Here is a 24160-nt window from a genome sequence, read left to right as displayed (position 1 = left end):
AGTCTAAAACGCAGTTACTTTCTAAAGAGCGCGTTTTTATTTTTGTTTTCAAAAAAATGTTATAAGCATTTATATTTTTACTTTTTTTTTAAATAAGTCGGCGTATTAAAAATGGCTATGCTAGATTAATTTTTGTAAATTATTGCCTATTCTATGCCCCTTAATATATAACGCTTTCCGTCCCCCTTAAGAGTTGATTTCACACGCTATAACTTTAAAGTAATGTAATGTAAATATATATATATATATATATATATATATATATATATATATATATAGTATGTATTACATTACAGTCGCTTTGGATTTCCATGAGGTGCCGGTGACACAAGGTCATATATCATTGCGTTTAATATAATATCGAATTTTCTACAAAAGCGAAAAATCAGAAACAGTGAAGTAGTTAATAAATCGCACCTACATTTCAGGCATGTCAAAAAACGCATATTACTATTGAACCGGATCGGTAAAGTTTTGAGTTCAAGTATAAAGGTAAACATTTTTGTTTTGTTTTATATTATATATATATAAATGTATTTTTCATCGATAAAAACATGAACGACTTCAAGGACAACGTCGCAGCTAGGTGTCGCGTTCGGTTTGACTTTTTCTATGCGCAATAATAATATTGAGTATAAAACTTGAAAATGAAAATGATTATAACTTTACTATAGTCAAACTATTTCCAAATTCGTATGTAATATTTTTTAAGTATAGTAGATACTACCGCGATATATATGATCTTAGCAAATCAAAAAAATATGATACACCCCCTCCTTTAACTCGGGGAATGGTTGAAAATATTTGTTTTCATTTTTCTTTTTCGAACGGTACTCAAAGTCTAAAAATCAGACTAAAAGTATTTAGTGTATCTATTTAAAGTATCTAGTGCGGGACAGAGTTAAAATTTTAACTTTTCACTATTCTATGATTATTTTGTTTTGCTTAGGTAATAATACTCGACTTTAATAATTAAAGCTGAGACAACATTTTATAGAACAAATACTACTTTGTGTAAGCTAATAATAAAATATAATATGTTTTTATGATCAATGCATACATAAGCATACGTATATGCACATATGCATAATGCACACACATATTGAAGATTGTGAAAAACATAATATCATATTATTCTTGTGTACACAACTCACGGGTCAATAGGAATTTTCTAAACTGAAAGTAATAAAATTTTGTTGTTTGTATATTTTAATCTCTAAATGCCACAATTTCTAAAGTAATGTACATTTCTGTTACATTGTCATTTAACGAGAGACTGAGCCAGTAAATGCGCGGTGTGGCATTATAATATTATTGGTACCAGTACCACAGGCATGTTATATTATGTAGATGCAATAAATAATAATGCATGATAATGGTGATTTTATAGCACATACAAATTTACAGGAAATAACATCATAGTATAAGACAAATTTCAGCTTAAACTGAAATTTGTCTTGCACTATGATGGCAAAACAATTTAACGAACTACACGTGTGAGTTAAGAGAGAAATACAACAGGTGTACCTTGGCTTTTGTGGTTAGCCCCCGAAGGGGGATCCCCTACGACCGCGGACCGCTGTAGCGCTAGGCGCTAATTGCGGGCCGGGGAAGGTATGTCGCAAGAGAAGTGATCCTGTAGAAGGGCCACTTCGCATCAGGCCTCTATGCGTACTTTAGTCGCCTTTTACGACAGGCGTACGAAACCTTGGTAGAATTCTGATCCCCTAACCACAGGGATGAGAGAAATACAACAGTTGTTTTTTTTTTTGTTAACTTTTTATAAAATGAACCAAAAAAAATGTCTAACCATTAACAAAAAAAACAGCGCCCGAATTTCTACCACAGGATAGAATAAACTGTTAACTATGCCTTGCAACTACACATTACGATTAATAATAGTTGTCTGGTAAATTTTAAATTCTTCCAAAACGACATAACAATAACTACATTACAATGAAATTTACAAAAAAAAAAATTTTAAATCTTTTAAAGCGTTATTTCTGTTAATAACACCCTTCACGGGACACCCTGTTTCAAGATTTTTGCAAAACAAATACATTTTGACTACATTTTATTTTTTACTCCACAAACTTTTTTACAATAGCTATAGTGTGCTTTAAAATAATTATACTTTCAATATTGGAGAGGATACGATTATATAACAATATATTGAACTCAGAACTCGAGCCCTAAAACTTCACCTAAAAAATTGGAAAACACATAGGTAATTAAGAATAATCCATTATTTCGGGTAATCTTGTGAATTCAAACGTGCCATCAAGCCTAAAAAAAAAAAATATTTAAAAAATACTTTCAAGCCAATTAAAAATATCAATTAATTAATACTTAATTATACACTAAACGGTATTCGAATAAAATGGAAATATTTAAATAATTGTATTCTAAACTGTGTTATTCGAAAAATGTACAAGGCTGAATAAGGGGCTTAGAAAATGGTATAATAAAACTCTAATTATTGGCCATTTGTGTGTATTAAACGAGGTTATTTGATACGCTAGTCGCTGTAATAATATTCCCACTATATTGTGATGTTATGTTTTAGAAAAAACAAAAACAAAAATGCGAGTGTTGAAAATATATCATAATATTTTGTTATTACATTTTTTGGATTACTCCGTCGTCATCGGGGAACTATTACCGATGAACGAAATAAAAAAATTATTAAATTAAGTGTAGGCCGCAAACAAAATGAGCGTCCTTTGTCTGTCGCGCAAACGGGATATTAGATTAAATAAATCCACATATTTCACATCCCACAGTCGACCGACTACTGCAGATAAGTTAAAACAAACGATTACAAAAATTTAATAAGAACAACTCGGTCCACGACCAACGTTACTACCGTAAAGATACATTTTTGAGATTCTCTTTTTTACGTTACACGTTGAATGTTTAATTAAAAAATTGACTTACGTTTAAATGTTTTTTTTTCAATATTATACTTAAAAAATGATAATTTTGAAAATATCCTTCTACCCGGAACGTAGATTAATCAAGAGGTGTATCTTAGTAAATTTTCGAATAAACCCATATCGGTCCAAAAATGGTGAAATATTATTAACGTTTAATTAAAATGACAAAACGATTAACGGCTAGAAAGTGTGGTGTGCGCTCTATTCCTATTTAATGACGTATAAATATGGTCATGTGGATAATGTTTTCTGTGCCAATACTCCCTAAATTTCTAAATATTGATGCCCTGGATGTGAGCCAAATTTCCCCTATTTCTACCCAAGTCCTATTAAACGAAATTAATCGCCCATGTGAAACGTCTAGTACAAACATAAGATAACCTACTATAGTTAAACTCCGAGTTGAAGTTTATAATAATAATAGTTTTATTTATGCGATAAATCTAATTTACAAGTATGTGCATAGTTAAAAAAATTAATTACAGATACAGAATTGAATACAATTAGATGGGCCGCCTGAAAAATTACCATTTCTAGAATAGCTTCACCAACCGTGTATACTTAAATCGCTTGAATTTTTTACTTGCGCTTTTGTCAAACTTAACGTAATCGCCAAAAGTAATTGTTTACAAATCTGTCGTCCGTTTAGCACACAACCTATTATCAAACCAACATGTACTTAGAGAATAGATTAGGTTGAAAAACCTCATCTGTCCTCCACCACTCCTCCTTCTGGAACCTATGCGCAGACGTCCACTGTTCAAATAGTATCGATACAGCCACTTGAATATTATGAAATGGCCCAACAATAATTGTTAGGCACAATATTGACAAAAACTAATGATGCTTTCATAATAATTTACATCTGTTTTTGGATAAGGTACATGAAAATAATAATTTAGGTAGTCGATCAAATCCCCGAAATTGTGTGTTACACGACCCGTTTTCAACCGACCCGGAAGTCGGTATCGATGATTTTGATAAAAAAGTAAAATTGTAAAAAATACTTTTGTCCCAGAACACAATGAGTGCTTTTCGAGTAAGCGCGTCCGTCCAATATATTGAATACTGTTTGTGTACAATCTCTGTGAATAGTATAATATTTTATAGTACACACAAGTAACGCCCGTTCGGACAACGACACATAAATAAACAATTATTATTATTTATTACCTACTACTATACACGAGGTGCTAATACGCGCCGTTTTGTACGGGTTTTCGTACAATAATAGCATAATATATATATACGCATATAATATACACATTATACACCTATATATAGCGGATAATACACACAAGAGATTTAGAGTCAATGGCCATTTTACGGTATTATTATTATTACAATATAGTACATTGCTAAACACATATTATTATACTATGGAAATGACATTTCAGTGGATCTTTACAGCCGATACAACAATATCGTTATACCTAATATCCCGCACAAAACAACGTCATAAACGGATTTTTTTTTTCATCCGCCTGTATAATAATAACACGGAAAAATATTATTTGTCGATAATAACGATATTATTTATTATTATATGTATATAAAGTAAATATCACTATCATTATGTTACACCGTTTGCCATTTTTTCCAATCAACGTAAACTGCACGAGTTCGCCTACTTTATGGTGTACTGTACGGCCTGCGGGTGCGCATATTATCTTCGAAAGCACATATTGTATTATGTTATTATTTACCTATTCCTTGTTATGATTGCATAGTTGCCCATATAATAATATTATACAAAAATCAGGCTACATACACGGACAAACAGTATTATCGGCAATGCCGGGAAATAACAGATCAGGACAGGCTACAGTACTATTTTGAATTATGAATTTTTTTTAAATAAGTATATTTGACCCCGTCAATCGAAATTGATAACAGAAGATATTTTTTTTAGGTCCAAACCACAAAATTAATTATCGGTAAACACTAAACCCATTTAAAACAAATAGAGATACGAATATGCACTGGTTTTTACATTATTTTTTTTCTATCCAGTCATTTTTTTCATTAGAATATTTTAAGATAATTTATTGGGCAGATCAAAGGAGTATGGTTGTAGGTACATCCTCCGTACATGGGATGTAAGTATATGTTGAAATCTTAAAAACGCTCACCTGAAAAATAAATGTAGAATCGTTCTACGAATCTATGTAATATCTAATTACCACAAGTTAACTAGTTGTCCAAAAAAAAAAACCTAATCATTAAGTTTTAAAAAATAAACACATCGCGAAGGACATAAATCAACTACCTAGTACGACCGTCGCGTTATGACACTGGTCCAAACGTACAAAGAATTTAATATAAATGATGATTATACCTATTATCTAACCTAAACCATCTGAACTGTTTCATTGTTACGTGATTCGCCTGTCCAGAGCACTTGTATGCCTGCCAATTTGTAAATTAGCAAATAGGTAGTCCATAAAAAAAAAAAAATATTTTATTACAGATTGTCATCTCCGTGTTATTTTAGACAATATAAACGCCATTGGTTTGACAAAAAAAAAAAATGTTTTCATTTACACTGACGATATTCTAAACGTTTTGTAGATATAATATAATTTATATTTTAATTGAAAAATACAAAATATTATTTTATACATGTACATACTATTAGTATTTGACATGAATTAAAAAAAAAAATACTTATACCTCCAAAATTCTGTTGAACCCTTTTTAAGAACAGATCTTTTGTAACAGCTGTTATTTCATCTAATTCATCGTTACAAGTTATTTGGTAAGTTTATTAAATCAATAAGATGCATTTTAAATTAATAGTTTTCAACACAATTAATACACGGAAACTATAGGCCTGTGTAATAAAACTTTTCAAATATTTCAAACAAAATTAAAATATATTCTATATTAATTTTTTTAATTAAACCTATTCTCCAATTTTTTACAGAGGTTTTATATCTAAAAGTTTTCGTTTAAAAAAGTTTAAAATTGCATTTTTTTATATTGAAATAATTAATTAACTAAAAATAATTTTAAAATTGTGCCACGACCGCGATGCCTTAATAATGTTGTAAAGAATTCAAGTGTTTTTTGTTTTTAAACTTAAATCGTTGTATTCCTTAAGGACAGTACGTTTGAGAAGTAGAAACATGTGTTTTTGTACAAAATTAGATCCTATATGCGTTGTAAAAGTTAATTATCAAAAGATACTTGTTTAATATAAGATCTTTAAGATACTTCTAATTAGATACTTCTTTCCTATGGTAATATGTATGTTTAAAAATTAATGTAAAGTTTAAGCGAAAAATTGCCTATACAATGCGCCTTAATAAATCTAAGTGTAGAGGCCCCTTAAATTATTACTTAGTAGATATAAAAAAAAAATGTCGACAAAAAATTGTTTTAAAACTTAAATAACGATTTGAATTTTACAATAATTATTTTTAAAAACACTTCGAGGGGACACAGTTTAAGTTTCTGTATTTTTTCCCAAAAGCTAATAAAATATTTTCTACTGAGATTTTTAGGAAAGCTGAACTCGGCAATGTGTAAGCAAGAAGGTGTTTTTGAAGAAAACCATTGTTAATGTTGCCTGATAAAACAAAATGAACCACGAATAAAGTGTCCCTAAAGTAAGTGTCCTGTTAAATAATTGGGACAAAACTTGGTGGGTAGGAAATATTATGTTTTTTTTTTTGTGCAATAAAATTTTACGATACAAAACAGGTTAGCCGCAAATCATTTAATATTTTTCAAATAACGGCCGTTTTGTTATGCAAATTTTATTCATCCTAAACTTACCTACACCCCGATAGGCATTCCACAATCGACATATTTTATTTGAAATCCGTAAAATTATATTATTGTAATAATAATTAAATATATATTTCACCTGTCGTGCTTAGAGTTTTCTGCGGCAATCCACACAGTTATAAATTCAACCGGGTATTATTTATGTATAATAAATTACTTGTTCATTTTTTTTTTGTAGGTAGAAAACATATATTATTATAATATATGTTATTATTACAATATATTTTTCTTTGTACGGCACACCACATATTATTATTCTGTAGGTGCAATGACCACTTAACGCGCACGAGTACTGTATAATCTCCTTGGAAACGTTTTCGTGGTACAATAGTGGTTACGGAAAAATGTGTGATAACACCGTATTGTGTATAATGTTATATTCAGTGTAGAGTAGGTATACACAAAAATATGTGTAGATAATTTTCAAAACAAAAAAGGCCATTCCAACAATATAATAACCGTGAACTATTTTCCTTCAAGTTATATTTTTAAACGTCCTTTTTTTATTAGCGTCGTAAGTATTTAAGGCGACAATGGTGTCGTCGCGTTCGAGCAATGCCAGTGTTTTTTCCATTACGTTCGTCGTGTGTCGATGATGATACGCTTAAAATGTCTTAAAAAACATCATAATGACACAATAACAAAAAAAAAAACCTAAATCTTTAACAGTTCAGAACAAATTAATTTAATTTCAAAAAATGTTAACCGAAACGACGTGACGTTTAAACAAAAAGTCTCGTAAATCACCATGTTAAGTACCTATTGGCTGCTCTGGCTAATTCTATTTCACGAGAACGCAATATGCAATGGCAAAAACGAATGTCCCAAGAAATGTCAATGCCTGGACACCTATGTGGACTGCAGTGGCAAACAAGTAAACAAACTGCCCGAGCCATTGCCGCCATGGACGGAGTCCCTGTGAGTACCTAAGTATTATCGTCACCATTTATCATTGTAACACCAAAGTCGTAGTATAACAATTTGATAATTACACTGAATGAAAATTATAACTTTTATTCGCTAACATAATATTATAAAACTATGAGGAGTAAGGAGAAAATGAGAAAAAAATGATTTATGACTCATTCCGAAACTTATAGTACTAACATAACGTACCTAGAATAAAAAAAAAATTAACAACTTTATACTATAGTTGTTAAGCAATATTTTATCTATAGTTAATATCAGAAATTAGACATTACTGGGCTTCAGTAATTTACCCCCCTGTTTTTTTTTTTGGTTTGTCAATGTTTGTTAATAACCCTATATCTAACAATAACACATTACAAGTAATTCAAATTGGATAATTTGATATTCAAACATGCATACTAAAAAAAAAAACCAGCACAGAGGAACCAGAGCATATTAGGATCGGATAGGTTACAGGTTAACGTTATAACTTGAAGTGATAATATTTCTTTTAAATAAGGGCTTCAATGCGAATCTGTAGATTTGGTAGGAATATTAATATAAAATTTTAACTAATATTTGTCGTAATTCTTACCTATAAATCAAATTACCAACAAAAAAAAAAACTATTTTTTGAATCTGTAGCTGGTATAAGTATTAAATACGAATAAAAATAACTTTAATTTTGGTGAATTATTTTTTGTTTGAGGGAATTGCATGCGGTATGTTTTAAAGGAGTTTTGTATAATAGTCATTATTTATAAAAAAAATGAGATTTTAATAAATTTCAACCATATTAGTTGATTTGTATATAACTTCAAGGATTTATTTTTAATTAAAATCATATTTTCTATGAGTAAAAGCCATTTTGGTATATTTTAGACCAAAACTATCTTAATCTTTAGACAGGCAATACATTTATTAAGTGCTGAACCACCTGTAAAATTATAAAAATGTATTATACAAAATTAAAAAAAAAAATTTGAATACTCTGTGAACATGCCCTAGGAAGAACAACGCGAAAAAAATTAATCGACACAGGCTACTGTATATTCTATAAATAATTCTATTGTATACGTTTTGTAACTTATACGTAAAATTGTATGCGTTCCAGCTTAAAACAGACCATAACAAGTAGTGTGCACGGACTATTTAAAATATTCTCAAGCAAGTTTTGTTAGTTCATTAGTCGTATACGCTCGAATTTAAAACGGACGATAATAAGTGGTGTATACGGGCGATTATTTGTACGTGATGAAACAATTACGAGAAATGCCTACACTCGACTATATTGTGTATGTTTGTAAGATTTACACAATCTTCACAGTCATCTGCTTTGGGCTGATTGAGCGACACATTTAGTCTTTTCAACTTATTTCTTGATATTTTTACATATAAAGACACCAAAAATCTGTTTCCTACATAACCTAGTAAAGTTGTCAAAAAAAAAAAACTCAGATTGCTTTACAGAACTGAAATCTTTAAAATTTTAAAAAACAACAAAAAAATAGACCGCATGCAATTCCCTAAAATCATTAAGTCAGTTTGAATGCAATGTCTTTCTAATTTTAAAACGTAGCGCGACTACTATAATAGATCCCTTAGCACAACGTAGTAACTGTTAAATTATGAAAGTTCCTCGTGAAATAATATAAAACATATTTTTGATAATTGAACTACCTACTGTGGATTTTAAGAAATTACAATAACTATTGATGTTTGTTATTAAAATATTGTTCACATAATTAAAAAAAAAAAACATTACGTTTTTGTGTAATATTATTGTTTTTTTACCATTTGCAGAGATTTAAGCAACAACAAAATTGGAGGCAATGTAAAAATTACAATTGAAAGCTATTTACGTCTTTCAACGCTGTAAGTATTTAATATTACATAATATAGATTACTAAATAAATAACTAAAATATGATGATTTTATTTTCCAGCAAATTGAATAAAAATGCCATCGTCACGTTCCCGTATTTTATAAACAAAACCAGTGTCAACAACTTAAACTTGTTAGTAACAACTTTCGTTTATTCCTTCTTTTTTTTAGTATTTATTAAAAACACCACTGTATTATTTTCCAGAGCGCACAATAAAATCGATAAATTAGATTACGGAGCTTTGGAAAATTTGCCTCACTTAAAAAGTTTAGATATGAACCAAAATAAATTAACAGCGTTAACGGACAATACATTTCCTCCGTCGAATCATTTGCGAACGCTGTTAGTAATGAAAATTAACTTATATAACAAACTAACCGATTACTTGTATTATGCTTTCATTATATTATATTTTTTTATTTCTCTAGGAATTTAAACAATAATCTCATTACGAATATAAGTACAAATTGTTTTGACCCGCTGAACCATCTTGTAGAATTAAAATTATATCACAATAGACTGAAAAATATGCCCATTGGAGTGTTTAAGAAATTAGAGCACCTAGAATTGCTGTGAGTATAAAACCCATTTTCAAAATACGTACAACCAATACTGAGTATTAGTTAATTGTTTGTAATTATTTTTCAGAGATTTAAGTAAAAACCATATTACTGTCATTGAAGGTCTTTTATTTAAAGAGTTAGGAAACCTGAAGACCGTCATATTAAGACAAAATAATATTGAAGATTTATTAGATGGATCGTTTTATGGTTTATCAAATTTACGTTCATTGTAAGTACAATAAAATAAATCCAAGTCAAACCTGGGCGTTTTTTTTATACCAATTCAAATGGTTAATAAAATAATAAAGTGTAACTTAAAAAAATACATACAACTTTATTTTTTTTTTTTTAACAAAAATTGAAATAATGATTTTAAATATAGTTTTGATGTTATGACTAAATAAGAAATTAAATAATCATATTTGACTCAAATGTTTTTTCATTGATATAATAATGAAGTTAAAAAAGTTATTTAATTATATAATTTATTTTATTTTGTGAACAAAAAAAAATGAAATTGTTGTGTTTTATTATTTGTGACAGTACTAAATTATTTCAAATTAAAAATCATTTGATACGGTTAAATAAAAATGTATTTTAAATCTGTAACTCATTATTTGTTATTTAATAAAAATTGCCTATATTTGATTGAAGTAGTCGGTTTTAGATGCTTTATAAATATCGATGGATAAAAATTATTTTTTTCTGAACTCTCCAAAAGCATTTAGATGACTATTGAAATAAACTATCATATTTTGACTCTTGCAAATTTAACAATTACACTTATATGAAAACATTTTGTCGACTCAATTTTGAATGACGTTGGTATAGATTAATTAATTATAACAAATTAAGTAAAATTAATTAACAAATTATATATACAAAAATATTATAACCTATACATACCTTAAACATGTTAACAAACCAAATGTTTATATTTTTTTGTACTTATTTTTTTAAGAAAAAGACTCATTATGTGATAGTCTAGCAATGTTTACAAAATATATTATAGAATTGTTAATATTAATTCATTATTGATTAATTCTTGTATGATTTCAGACATTTGGAAAGTAACAGCTTAAGCAAAGTGTCTAAAGGCTGGCTGTACGGACTGAATTCACTCGTCTATTTGAATATTAGTCACAATAAAATAGATCAAATAAAAAATGGCTGGGAATATTGCCCAGAGTTGGAAGAACTGTAAGTAATTGGAACAAAATTTGTAAAAAAAAAACGGAGGCGGTAACAATAAAATCATTTTTAAAATAATATTTTTTCCTGGTACAGCGATATGTCCAACAATAAATTACAATCCATAGAAAAAGATAATCTAGAAAATTTGAGAAAATTACAAAAGTTATACTTGGACAACAACAGAATATCGTTTATCGAAGAAGGTTCTTTTAACAACACACCATTGATACAAACTCTGTAAGTCTTAATTAGATCACGGCAATTCTCCTTTGATCAACAAATTACATATTATAATAAATTATTTAAATACAATTGTTTTTAAGCACGTGAAATAACTGATTTTAATTGAAATACATTTTTAATTACTGTTACAAATAATATAAGTTATTTGAAATAATTAAGTATTTAAATACTTTTATAATAATTTAAATTTGTTAAAATAAAAATACTATAAATAATATTATAATTAATATTATAAATTTATATTTTTTTTAATGGAAAAGTACCTATTCTGGTGGAAATATTAAATAAATTAAAACATTGAGTAAATTTTTAAACAAAACAAATTTAAGTTTCATTGGATTTTGTCTGATCGCTGTGAATTTTTTCATTATTATTTTTTTATGTTTCCTTTAGAAATATGGATCGCAACCATTTGGCGTGGATGATTGAAGACGCGAAAGGACCATTTAACGGACTGAAACATTTGAAAAAATTAAGTTTGGCCGACAACAAGATATTGTACATCAGAAAAGACGCTTTTTACGGTTTGGAAAATTTAGACGAGTTAAATTTACTCCGCAACAACATTGTGGAAATGCAGGAGGGCTCGTTTAGATACATGCCTCGTCTTGTTTACTTGTACCTGAATACTTCATCCCTAGTGTGCGACAGTTCCTTGGCTTGGTTGAAAGAGCCAATTGTCAACGGACCGTTATCGCTCAACTTCATAAACGCCTATTGCGGTTTTCCCGAGGTCAACCGAGGAAAAAGTATAGAACAAGTTCCGGCAGCCGATTTCAAGCGTTGTTAGTATTTTATCAAATGTAGAGTGTTTTTTTAAATTTTTATATAATTATTTTCAACCCTGTTCTATAATAATATTTTTAGTGACCGAGAGTCCAAAACCTTCGGTTGTACTTCATCCAGAATCAAAAATGGCGTTGGAAGGACAAAACATCACTTTAAAATGTGGAGTTAATTCTTCTTCGAGTGCGAAAATGCATTTCATATGGAAAAAAGACAACCACGATTTGGACTCGTTGTCGATGAATCATTTTCACTATTCGTCATTTGAGTACAATGGCGTAACACAATATACTACGTTGACTCTGAACAATATTTCAATGACGCAAAGCGGTAAATATCAATGTGTCGCTTCCAACGAGTTTGGCATTGCATACTCAAATCGTTCTTTGTTGTCCATTGTCGGTAAGTATTGTTACTTGAGATTTTAAAAAATTGAATGAGTTATGTTGACAAAATTTAGAAGAAAACATTTTTCGTTGATTCTGTGTTTGTAGTGTTTCCCGTTTTCATAAAAGTGCCCGATAACAGTTCGGTTAAAACCGGCTACACCGCCCGATTAGAATGTGCTGCCAATGGGTATCCGGCTCCACAAATATCGTGGCAGAAAGACGGTGGTAACGATTTTCCGGCTGCTCAAGAACGTCGTATGAAAGTGATGGCAAAAGACGATGTATTTTTCATCGTCAACGTGAAACTAGTAGACATGGGTGTCTATAGTTGTACGGCGAAAAATGTTGCCGGAACAACAGCGGCCAACGCAACACTTACCGTCTTGGGTACGGCTGCTTTTGTTTTTTTTTCGTAGGTTATGTACTGTATTGATGAAAATGTTTTTTTTCTGTCAAATTTTTTAGAACCTCCCTCTTTTGGAAACATTATGTACAGCAAACAAGTCAGAGTGGGAGAAGAAATAGTTTTGGAATGTCTTAGCCACGGTTCCCCCAGACCAAAAATCAAATGGCTGAAAAACGGATATCCTCTCGCTCCGAGCAACAGACATTTTTTTACTGCCGAGGACCAACTGTTGGTCATAATGGAATCGAACGTAGAAGACTCGGGCACTTACCAGTGTGAAATTGCTAATTCGTTAGGAATAAAAAAGCAAGAAGCTGAAGTTATGATTATGCCATGTGAGTTTGCAAGCGTTTTTTTTTATTAACATTATAAAAATTATTTACAACATATTTGTTACTATTTTGTATATTGTGCACATTTTAAAAAATAAATTTGACATCTAGTGTCCAGTTTAAACTCTGCATGTATGAAATGTAAATATTTTTATTACTTTAGATAAATAATTCATTTTTTTTTTTTTTATCTTTCTAGTTTATCGAAGCCTGATCTATGAGTACGCTCTGGGATTGGTTATTATCGCGGTAATTGTGTGTGTTGTCATTACGTCGGCCATTTGGGTTTTGTTCATTTACCGAACGAGACGTCCGACATTGAATTTAACGAACAATATCGCCGATGATAAATCGTTAAACTCGACTAACAGCAAAGACAGCGGCACCGGTGATTCTCCGAAAAGAAGTCAAGAGCAGCTATACAATGAATGTAAGTTTGAGAGTGAAGAGTTTGTTCTATTCAGAAAGAAACTACTTCTAATCTCAAGGTTTACTAATTTGAAACGTCATAATATTGTCATCATTCAAAACGATAAACATTATACGACTGCCATGATAATTATCGGACTTTGATAAAGTTAAAGACACAGGTTTTAGATATTTATATAAAAATCAACAACTTATATCGTATTATATTGTTTGGAAAGATCACATTATTTTTCAGTTAACGGGTTCAGTTTTTTTTTTTGACCGTGAACCTTAAGTCTACATTAGAAATATTTTAACAATATTTTTAAAACAAGCCCAATTAACAAAAAAATATACTTAAAAAATGTAGACATTTACATTATTCCTTTTAATAGTTTGATGTTTGATTGTTATCAAATATATCTTATACATTACAAATGTATAAGCCTCAACATAAAATTGTAAGGAGGATTTTTTTTATTAGAAATAATAATTGTTGCTTTTTAACACCGTAAAAATAATATTTACATATTATATACACAAATTTGTTTTTTTTTCTTACATAAAAAAGTTTTAATATTTTTCTATTTAAAATACTCATATTTATGTTATCATTGTGGATTCAAAACGTTTTTCTTGTCTTCAACAAAATGGTTGTAAAATAATAAAATGTAAAAACATTTTCCTTTGTATAAAATTTTTTTTAACGGCCTACTTTAAACTATAATTGCCTCCAAACGAGGAAGATTTCTTATATAGTAATTTAATTGTAACAATTCCAAGAGAAATTTATTATAATAATTCTTACAAAATACCATTTGTTTTTTTAACAAAATCATATGTATTTCACAGGCCAAAAATTTTTTACTTTTTAATGTGGTCTTAAAAATTAGGCACATTGTACGGGTAATTTTTTAAACTTGACTATTTAAAAACGACGCTAGTTTGGTCAGATATTCTTGCACATAAATCTAATCTAATTAATATACAATTGTTTATTAATATAATATAAATAATTACAAAACTAATATCTAACGTTAAAAGTGTTGGTTTCATTTTTTCAAAAGTATGGAAAGAATATAATATTATACATTTATTTGTCTTTTACATGTGTTAAACTTATGTTTAGAAGTTTTTTATTTCAAGTACTTCTATGATAGACTCTCTACCGAATTCTAGCAGCATTAATTTATCCGTTAAATGCTTTCACAAACATTCACAATTGTTAATAATTCATAGTAATTTGTTAAAAATTGATGTCAAGCAAAACCAAAATTAACCATCTACAAAACCACTATGAGAAAGTTTAGGCATATTGTTTACATGACAAATTTCTATTTATGTTAGTTTTAGAGTTGTGTCTCTTTTTAACGTCGGTTAATTTGCACCTAAACTGGCATTTAATTGAAATAATTTACATTTTATACTTATGTATATATATATTTATGTATTTCAGGTGTAAATCCGTTCCCTCAATCGGATAACTGTGCCAGTGATTCGTCGCCAGAAATAACAATACCGTTGCTGGCCAGCGGCGGTACGGTCGTGTTGGGCGAAAATTCAGTCAAATACCGTCCATCTAACGAGCCGACAATATCTATGCAATTGCCTATTCCAAAATCTCCATGCAGCCACGACGAGAGCAATTGTAGCAAAGTCTATTGCTTCAACACGTCTCCTAATCGTCCGTGTTCGATTCCTGTTTATCCGGCCAGCGTTGCTCAGTGCTCTTCGCCGTTTGTCCACCAACCAAACTCATACGTATGTCTGTACGTGCCAACTGAAACACCTACTTAGTATTAACGTGACGTTTTCGATTTTTTTTGCAAAATTTTTCACGTAACTTGAGGACGGCAATTATGATGCGGTCATATCGACTTAACGTTTGAATACATCCTCAATTTTATTTTATTCAACTTTATAAGTATTATGATGATTTTATTATTATAGTAATAATTGTATTATTTTTATTATTTCTTTATCCTACTTAGAATTTAATAAAAACTTAATAGTTTTATATACATATATATATATATTTATTATAATATGTAAAGCGTCTCAAAATGGTTCCTGTTTTAAATTTTTTTTTTTTACTTAACTTATTAATAATATTAAGATAATATTTTGTATTAATATATTGTGTATTTAAAAAAAAAAAAAAACAATCTATTGATTCGTTATTTCATTTATCGAATCTTGCGAAATTCCTAAAAAATCAACTTGTATTAGTTTTAGCTTCGATGTAGAACTAAAAATTTATTGAATTTACAACGATCTACAGTTTCTTTTGATCGAATCTATGTAAACGTTAATAAAGTAGCGTTGCACTAAAAATTTGAGAGAATAACCGGATTTATAAGACAATTAACCCGAACCATTCCTCTTTTATAAGACTTTTTCTTATTGTTAATTCTGCTCGATTCAAATATCTATTTAAACAATTCTTAATAAATGATAATGTATCATTATATTATTTAAAATAATATTAGGTGTTGAAAAACTATTATATGGCGTAGAAAAAAAGTTATTTAAATACAGATAAAAAAAAATGTTGTGTAAAATATAGCTGAATTCTTAACAAATACATTGTAACAAATAGTTTTTTTTATGAAATAAAGCATTCAAATATATTTATAATAATTTTATTAGAATAATATTATATAATAGATAAATGTAAAGTCAACTTATTAATTTACTAACTTACTCATTATAATTTGAAAATAATGAAAAGTGTTATACATAATACCAATCTATGAATGCATTAATGAAATTTTTAGTCCGGTGCGACTTGTTTTAATTATCAATTTTACGGTGATTGTTATGAAATAAAACATTTGTAGGCATATTCTTTTTCTTTCACATTGTATAATTTTTGCAATGTACATCTTTATTTACAAAAACCTTAAAACAATCTGAATGAACAAAAATCGTTACACATTAAATACAACAATATGTAAAAATGACCTCGTTATAAAAACTCCATAACACCTTTAATCATAATGTGACAAACGTCTCCTCCATTTAGGTCAACTCAATATTTGTTGCTTTTCAAACATGCCTAAATCGTGCCACGCCCCCTTAACTTGGCAAGGGATAATTTTTAAATATCAAAAATAATAGTCTATTTTAGATTGCTCGTGGAAAGTTATAAATAAAATACATGTATCTTTAAAGATGCAATGCCGGGTTAGGGGTTTAAACAAAATATAGTTCAACACATATTCAGTTTTAAAATTGGCGGGTTTTTTTTTCACTTTTTCCTTGACAATGTTCTGTTGGTCACACTGTTTCCGGTCACCATTTTTCTTCTAGAAGTTTCCTGTCTATATAGCTATGATTGTTGCGGTTAAGCGGTTGGTCTGTTAACTTTTTAGATTTCTTTTGTATTTATTATTTTTTAGTCGGCCGGCTTGTTATTCATTTTTTTCCCCCAAATGAAATTAATTAATTGTCAAGTGGATTGCGACAAATTATCTTGTAAAATATAATATCTCGTTTATTCGAAAAATATTGTATACAATTCCATTCCACCGAAGTAAGATATTATTTTTTAAATTTTATTATATTTACACACACAGCACTATCGAGTGTTTACCGACATTTAATTTTATAATATAGTAAACGCGAAGTTGCTCTTTAATTTAATTACAATAATAAGGAATTCTGGCAATCCGGTTATCAATATTACAATTTACATTTGTACAAGCGTTCTATGTTTATTTCGTATGTTAAAATTTTTCCAAAATAAAAATAATTTTGAAATCATTTAGTGACGTCATAGATATTATGCATTTTTAAAATTATTTTCCGGGAAATATGATAAAATATTTCAGTTACATTGGTGTCTGTTGAAATGTTATCCAATTTATTTAAACGACTGCCTTTTAATATGTTTGTTTGATTTGATTTCCATGGAAATATCTAATATTTTCAACAATAAATACTATGGTATATAATTATAATATTATAATAGCATTTTATTATATCTAATACTTATTATCTTCACATATCGAGTTATCTTCAACAGTAGTGCTTCGTTTTTTATTTATTTGAATTTTCAGATGTATCGTTTAACTCAATTGGCAAAAAACAATGTTGCCAGACATTTGTCGAGAACCTACGCCAAGGATGTGAAATTTGGAGCTGAAGTAAGAAAACGTATGCTCGAAGGAGTCGACGTACTTGCTGACGCTGTAGCAGTCACTATGGGTCCAAAGGTTAGCTGTTATCAATGCGGATCTTGAATTATGGTGCTTAACGTTTAATGAATTACAGGGACGAAATGTTATTCTAGAACAACATTGGGGTACTCCAAAAATCACAAAGGATGGCGTAACAGTTGCCAGAAGCATTGAACTGGAAGATAAATTTCAGAATATCGGAGCCAAACTTGTACAGGAAGTTGCCAATAACACTAATGATGAAGCAGGCGACGGTACAACAACCGCAACGGTGCTGGCGCGAGCTATTGCCAAAGAAGGATTTAAAAAAATCATCCAAGGAGCCAACCCGGTCGAAATAAGAAAAGGTAAAATTGTCATCAGCACTATACCCGTTAATATAATGTTTTAACTTTTGGTATGTGTATGCATTTTTTTTTTTTCAGGCGTTATGTTAGCCATCAACGCAGCGAAATCCTATTTGGGCATGGTTTCTAAAGTAGTAGCGACTTCTGATGAGTTTGCTCAAGTCGCAACTATTTCTGCTAATGGTGATACTAGCATTGGAAAACTTATTTCGTCTGCGATAGAAAAAGTAAAAATAATTCAATATATTATATATTTAAATATAAGAAAATAGTGATAATAAGTAAGCTATTTTCTATTTAGGTAGGTAAGGACGGTGTAGTAACGGTTAAGAGTGGGAATACCTTAGACGACGAATTGGAAGTAATCGAAGGATTGAAATTCGATAAAGGTTATGTGTCGCCGTACTTCGTCACTAATGCAAAAAGTAAATAAATGAATGAAAATAACAAATTTAATAATACAATGTATAATGTAGATTTTATGTTTAGACTTAATTGTTTTGAAACAAGCCTGTTGAAATGGGACAAATATTTAATTTTAAATTTACACACTTTTTGAATGACATAATTAAAAAATTATATGTTTAGTATTCCCATTTTACTTAATTTATTGTGTTTTAGGCGACAAAGTGGAATTTCAAGATGCTTTGGTATTGTTCAGCGAGAGAAAGATTTCTTCTATACAGTCGATAATTCGTCCTTTGGAATTGGCCAACGCCCAACGCAAACCCCTCGTTATCGTGGCTGAAGATTTTCACAGCGACGTAACTGGAATGCTAGTCTTAAATAGGTAATATAATCTAATTTAAAATTGTAACTTATATTATGAAAAAGGGAATGAACAATCTCAATTAAATTCTTTAGAAAAACCCTAACATCTGTTGGATTCAGCTGGACATTATTGGAATAATTAAAAAAAAAAAAAATGTCCTATGTTAATCATACATTGCTACCAAAATAACCAACAATAACTACAAAACTGCTAGTTTTAAATACATATATATTTCTTTTGTTGAAGTTAAAGAAGAATTGCATAAATCAATTTACATTCGACTGATAATACAATAGCGCAGTAAACTATTTGGTGTAATGACACATTGTTTCTTTTTAAAAAGATTGAAAATTGGCCTTAATGTCGTCGCTGTTAAAGCACCAGGCTTTGGCGATAACCGCAACGACATGTTGACCGATATGGCCATTGCCACTGGTGGTGTAGTATTTGGACAAGAAGGAAACGAATTGAAATTGGAAGACATTGTGGCCGATAATTTTGGTGAGGTCAAGGAAGTCGTCATTACCAAAAATGATACGTTACTGCTGAAGGTAATTGTATTTTTGAAAAATATGTACCATTTGTTTAGGCCCTTATTAACAAAAAAATTACATAACAGGGTAAAGGCTCGCAAAAAGACATAGAAAACCGTGCCGAAAAAATCCGGGATGAAATCAAAGCGAACGATAACAACAAAAGTGAAATATTGCAACAACGTCTGGCTCGTTTAGTTTCGGGTATAGCTGTACTGAAAATCGGTGGCAGCAGTGAAGTGGAGGTTAAAGAAAAAAAAGAACGAGTAAACGACGCATTGAACGCGACCCGTGCTGCTATCGAAGAAGGTATCGTTGCCGGAGGCGGCACCGCTTTGATCCGTTGTTGTACTGTACTGGACGGCTTACAGGTGTCCAATGACGATCAAAAAATTGGTTAGTAGCGTGGTGTTAATAATTATATTGATAAACAATGCATAATATGGAATCTCATTTTGTAGTTAATTTTTCTGTCAAAAGGCTTAGAATGGATTTCAAACATATATGCCTACCGGTGCATCACATATTATGTTTTATTCTGTGTTTAGCTATGCCCACCCTTCCCATCATTAATTGCCAATCATAACATGGGCATTGTTTGTCTATAGTGTATTTAATCTATGATTATAATATAATGTTATAGAACGATAATATCGTAATAACATGTCGATTAATCAATTTTATAGGAGTTGAAATCGTACGTAAAGCCTTGACTATGCCGTGCATGACGATCGCCCAAAACGCAGGCGTAGACGGAAGTGTGGTGGTCGCTAAAGTATTAGACGGTACAGACGACTACGGTTACGATGTGTTAAACAACGAGTATGGCAACATGATCGAAAAAGGAATTATCGATCCCACTAAAGTGAGTGTGCCCCCAACTAATAAGACATAAATTGGATTTAAAAAATCATTAATTTTTTTTTTTTTAGTATTAACCTGTGTGGTGTATTAGTGACAGTTAAATTATTATATGATTTCTATATTAGGTCGTTCGAACCGCCTTGAAAGACGCTGCAGGTGTTGCATCATTATTGACAACGGCTGAAGTGGTAGTCGTAGAGTTGCAGAAAAAAGATGAACAGTCATCGGCCGTCAGCCAAAACTAGTCAATTTTTCATAAAATAAGACTGATATTTATTTTTGTTTACTGTAAATATATTTATAAGACGTTATTTGTTATTTTTATAATATGTAGTCGGTTGTTCAACTAGAAGTTAAATCTGTGATATATATATATTCATTGTTTTTTAATCCACAGTTTAAGTTAATTTTGTAATCGTTTTACCACCTTGCTCTATTTAGTAAAAATTATTCCTGCAATAAAAATAAATAAAATGTATTTCTAAAACTAAAAAATAATAATTGTAAAATAAAACAATGACGTAATAATTTTAAAATTGTTATTTTATTAAAAACATTTACATATCATTTATCTGCTCCCAAAAAATTTTTCTGTGGAACTTTTAATTTTAAAGTACCAATATTAACTATTTAACGAATCTTTTGAATTCAAAATTTTACAATGAAAACTTTTAGTATGTAAAACAAATTATTAACGTTTTATTGTTTATATAAAACTGTATATATTTTTTAATTTATTCAATGCATATTTTTAAGTACTCTTTGTGGGCAAGGCAGTGACTGTTAGGTTGATCATAAGCTTTATAATGCAAAATGGACTAGTCAATAGCTCTGTTATATATTTATGTTTTTATGATTTGATGTATTTACGTTTTAATTTTTTACCAAAAACAACCGAGGCATTTACTTTAAATTGTTAAAAAATAGCATATTTTGTGTTTTATTTGTTATATTTTTATATTATAAAATTTGAAATGGGCTGTACAAAAAAAATTTGTTAAACATTTTTTTTATTTTGCTTAAACCTAATTTGGCCGGTTTTTGTTTTTCAATTTAAGTGGTTACATTAATTACAAAACCAAAATTATAAATTTTCTTATTTGCAATTACTACAAATTGCAATGTACATTAATTGCACTATTGCATTATTTGTAGACCACTTGAATTAATCAAACATAAAATAATAAGAAATAATACTTAAAATAAATTTCAGAAAATTACTCAATTGTTAAACATATACAACACATTACAAAAATGTTTTTTTTTACGAACGTAGTTTACGTTCGTTCTAAAATCATGTTGTTGAGTATATAAAACTTGAATTTTTTTTTATAATTAGGTTGTTTTTAGTGTGTAAATAAAAATCCAAATCCTAATATTATAATAGCAACGCCATTTCAAGGAAACCTGACTTTTTATACAGTTGGAATATAAAATTGTTACCATTTTTAAATTTAATATATTACACAATCGGTTTTTGTACCTTTATATTATATTTTATTGTTAAAATTTATTTTTAAAACTACAAGATTCGTTGTTGATTGTTGTCTGTTTTTATAGGTAGATTATAGTGTATTTTTTTTTTTTACAAATACTTAAATACATATTAATTACATATTAGATTGGCACCATGGCGCTGCATTAATTTATAAAGAGCCAAGAACATATACACATGTTTGTATGTGCTATATATTAAATTGTTTTTTTCAAAATATGATTAAATTTTTTTATTTTTTATTGAAATATGATTTAGTTATTTGAAGAAGTATTTTAATATGAAATATTTTACTTCACTGCTATATTGTTGTACCCTAACACTTATAAAACAGTATGCGTTTTAAGGGGCCTTGATCCAATATCTATTAAGGAGTTGAATTATAATAATAGTCACAATAATCTTAATCACATCCAAGCTGTGTAAATTAGTGAATCAAAAAGAGTATTGCGATTCCCGAAGGGGTTTTACCAGGAAGATACTGTATTAACAATGATGTGTTTTTATTTTCCAGTGTGTATCTTCTAAGCCGCTGAACCGATTTCTTCGTGTAGCAACTCTATAGATCAGAAATCGCACACTTGTATGGTACTTATTGGTTAGTGATTTAATCACTTTCAGTTATAATAAATCCTGTAGCCCCGCGATCTCCCCGTCATCACTGTACTGGGTTTTTTTTTTAATTGGCAACACTGGGCGGTTGTTATTTTGGCAACACCAGTAGTTTTACCGGCGACCGGCATCGTCGGCCATCGCAGTAATGATCGGTTTTTAGCTTGGGACGCTCTTCGTATAAAAGCCGTTATTGTTTTTGTTGTTTTATCGAATATTGTAGTTTAACTATCACCGCTATTTCACATAAACGATTTTATTTAATTCATTAATTTAGTTTATTGTAATCTGTTCAACTGGAACGACGGTTTTATCGAAAATCCGGACTAGGACTCGACAGTGATTTTAAATTTTTATTAATTGTTTTTAATTTTTAAACCAAATCCGCAATGCCCTACGCCAACGTACCTTCGGTACAAATAACCGACGTGACATCCGATTCAATAAAATTCCAAATCGAAGACACCGACCTGAGCGTAGCGAACAGCTTGCGTAGGGTGTTCATCGCCGAGACGCCCACTCTGGCTATCGACTGGGTCCAGCTGGACGTCAACAACACGGTGTTGAGCGATGAGTTCATAGCGTCCCGCATCGGCTTGGTGCCGTTGACATCCGACGGAGTGGTCGACCGCTTACAGTATTCCAGGGATTGTTCGTGCTTGGAGTTCTGTCAGGATTGCAGCGTCGAGTTCAACTTGCACGTCAAGTGTACCGGCGATCAGACGAGGAACGTGACCACCTCCGACCTGATCAGTAACCATCCCAACGTAATACCCGTCACGTCCCGGGACAGGGACGTGTCCGAGTACGGCGAACAAGACGGCATTCTGATTGTCAAGTTACGCAAAGGTCAGGAACTAAAAGTGCGGGCTTTCGCCCGCAAGGGATTCGGCAAGGAGCACGCCAAGTGGAATCCGACCACCGGTGTAAGCTTTGAGTACGACCCCGACAACACGATGCGGCACACGCTGTTCCCGAAGCCTGACGAATGGCCAAAAAGCGAATACTCAGAGTTGGGTGAAGGTCAACACCAAGGTCCATTCAACTGGAGGAGCAAACCGCATAAGTTTTTCTTCAACGTAGAAAGCAGCGGAGCGTTGAAACCAGAAAACATAGTCTTGATGGGTGTAACTGCTCTAAAGAGAAAATTATCGAACCTACAGACCGATTTGTGTCAAATACCCGATATAAACGCTCTAGAAATTAATTAAATCATTATAGTATACATTTAGATATAAGCTTTTTATTTTTTTTTGTAAACATTAAAGATGTTTTCTATTCACTTTCATTTTTGTGTGTCAAGACAATTATGTGTACATTTGTATGCATTTTTTTAGCTAATTTATTAATATTTCTTATTGTTCAAATTGTAGTAATTTATGTACATTATGCACATTATAGAATTTTTGTAAGCACATTTTTTGTACTAATTAATATAAAATACATAATATTATATAAATAGTTTTTCTAATATTCTCTCTAGTAGTTCTCTGTTAAGTACCTCTACACCAAT

General features: G+C 30.1%; 3 protein-coding genes across 3 annotated transcripts; all 3 read left to right on the top strand.

The window, feature by feature from the left end:
* The first annotated feature begins 7107 nt into the window (after window positions 1–7107).
* LOC126836443 (leucine-rich repeats and immunoglobulin-like domains protein 3) lies at window positions 7108–15905 on the top strand. Its single transcript, XM_050569832.1, has 14 exons — window positions 7108–7646; window positions 9441–9512; window positions 9583–9654; window positions 9727–9864; window positions 9951–10094; window positions 10171–10314; window positions 11145–11285; window positions 11373–11516; window positions 11916–12307; window positions 12390–12710; window positions 12803–13084; window positions 13163–13438; window positions 13635–13865; window positions 15300–15905. Exons 1-14 carry the CDS (start codon window positions 7477–7479, stop codon window positions 15638–15640), a joined length of 2868 nt encoding a protein of 955 aa, XP_050425789.1. The 5' UTR covers window positions 7108–7476; the 3' UTR covers window positions 15641–15905.
* A 1301-nt stretch (window positions 15906–17206) lies between these two features.
* On the top strand, window positions 17207–21028 carry LOC126836331 (heat shock protein 60A-like). The gene is made up of 10 exons (XM_050569561.1): window positions 17207–17378; window positions 17905–18060; window positions 18119–18371; window positions 18450–18598; window positions 18673–18796; window positions 18993–19161; window positions 19487–19694; window positions 19763–20072; window positions 20363–20541; window positions 20666–21028. The coding sequence occupies exons 2-10, from the start codon at window positions 17905–17907 to the stop codon at window positions 20783–20785; spliced, it is 1668 nt and encodes a 555-aa protein (XP_050425518.1). The 5' UTR covers window positions 17207–17378; the 3' UTR covers window positions 20786–21028.
* A 1806-nt stretch (window positions 21029–22834) lies between these two features.
* LOC126836749 (DNA-directed RNA polymerase II subunit RPB3-like) lies at window positions 22835–23928 on the top strand. The gene has a single exon (XM_050570373.1). It carries the CDS (start codon window positions 23037–23039, stop codon window positions 23856–23858), a length of 822 nt encoding a protein of 273 aa, XP_050426330.1. The 5' UTR covers window positions 22835–23036; the 3' UTR covers window positions 23859–23928.
* The last annotated feature ends 232 nt before the right edge of the window (window positions 23929–24160 follow it).

Source organism: Adelges cooleyi, unplaced genomic scaffold (assembly GCF_023614345.1).
Source record: "Adelges cooleyi isolate 19-005CV unplaced genomic scaffold, UGA_ACOO_1.1 ACOO_flye_CR_arks_rails_tigmint_CR_PRNA_247, whole genome shotgun sequence".
Classification (NCBI taxonomy): domain Eukaryota; kingdom Metazoa; phylum Arthropoda; class Insecta; order Hemiptera; family Adelgidae; genus Adelges; species Adelges cooleyi.
This window is presented reverse-complemented; position numbering and strand designations above follow the sequence as displayed.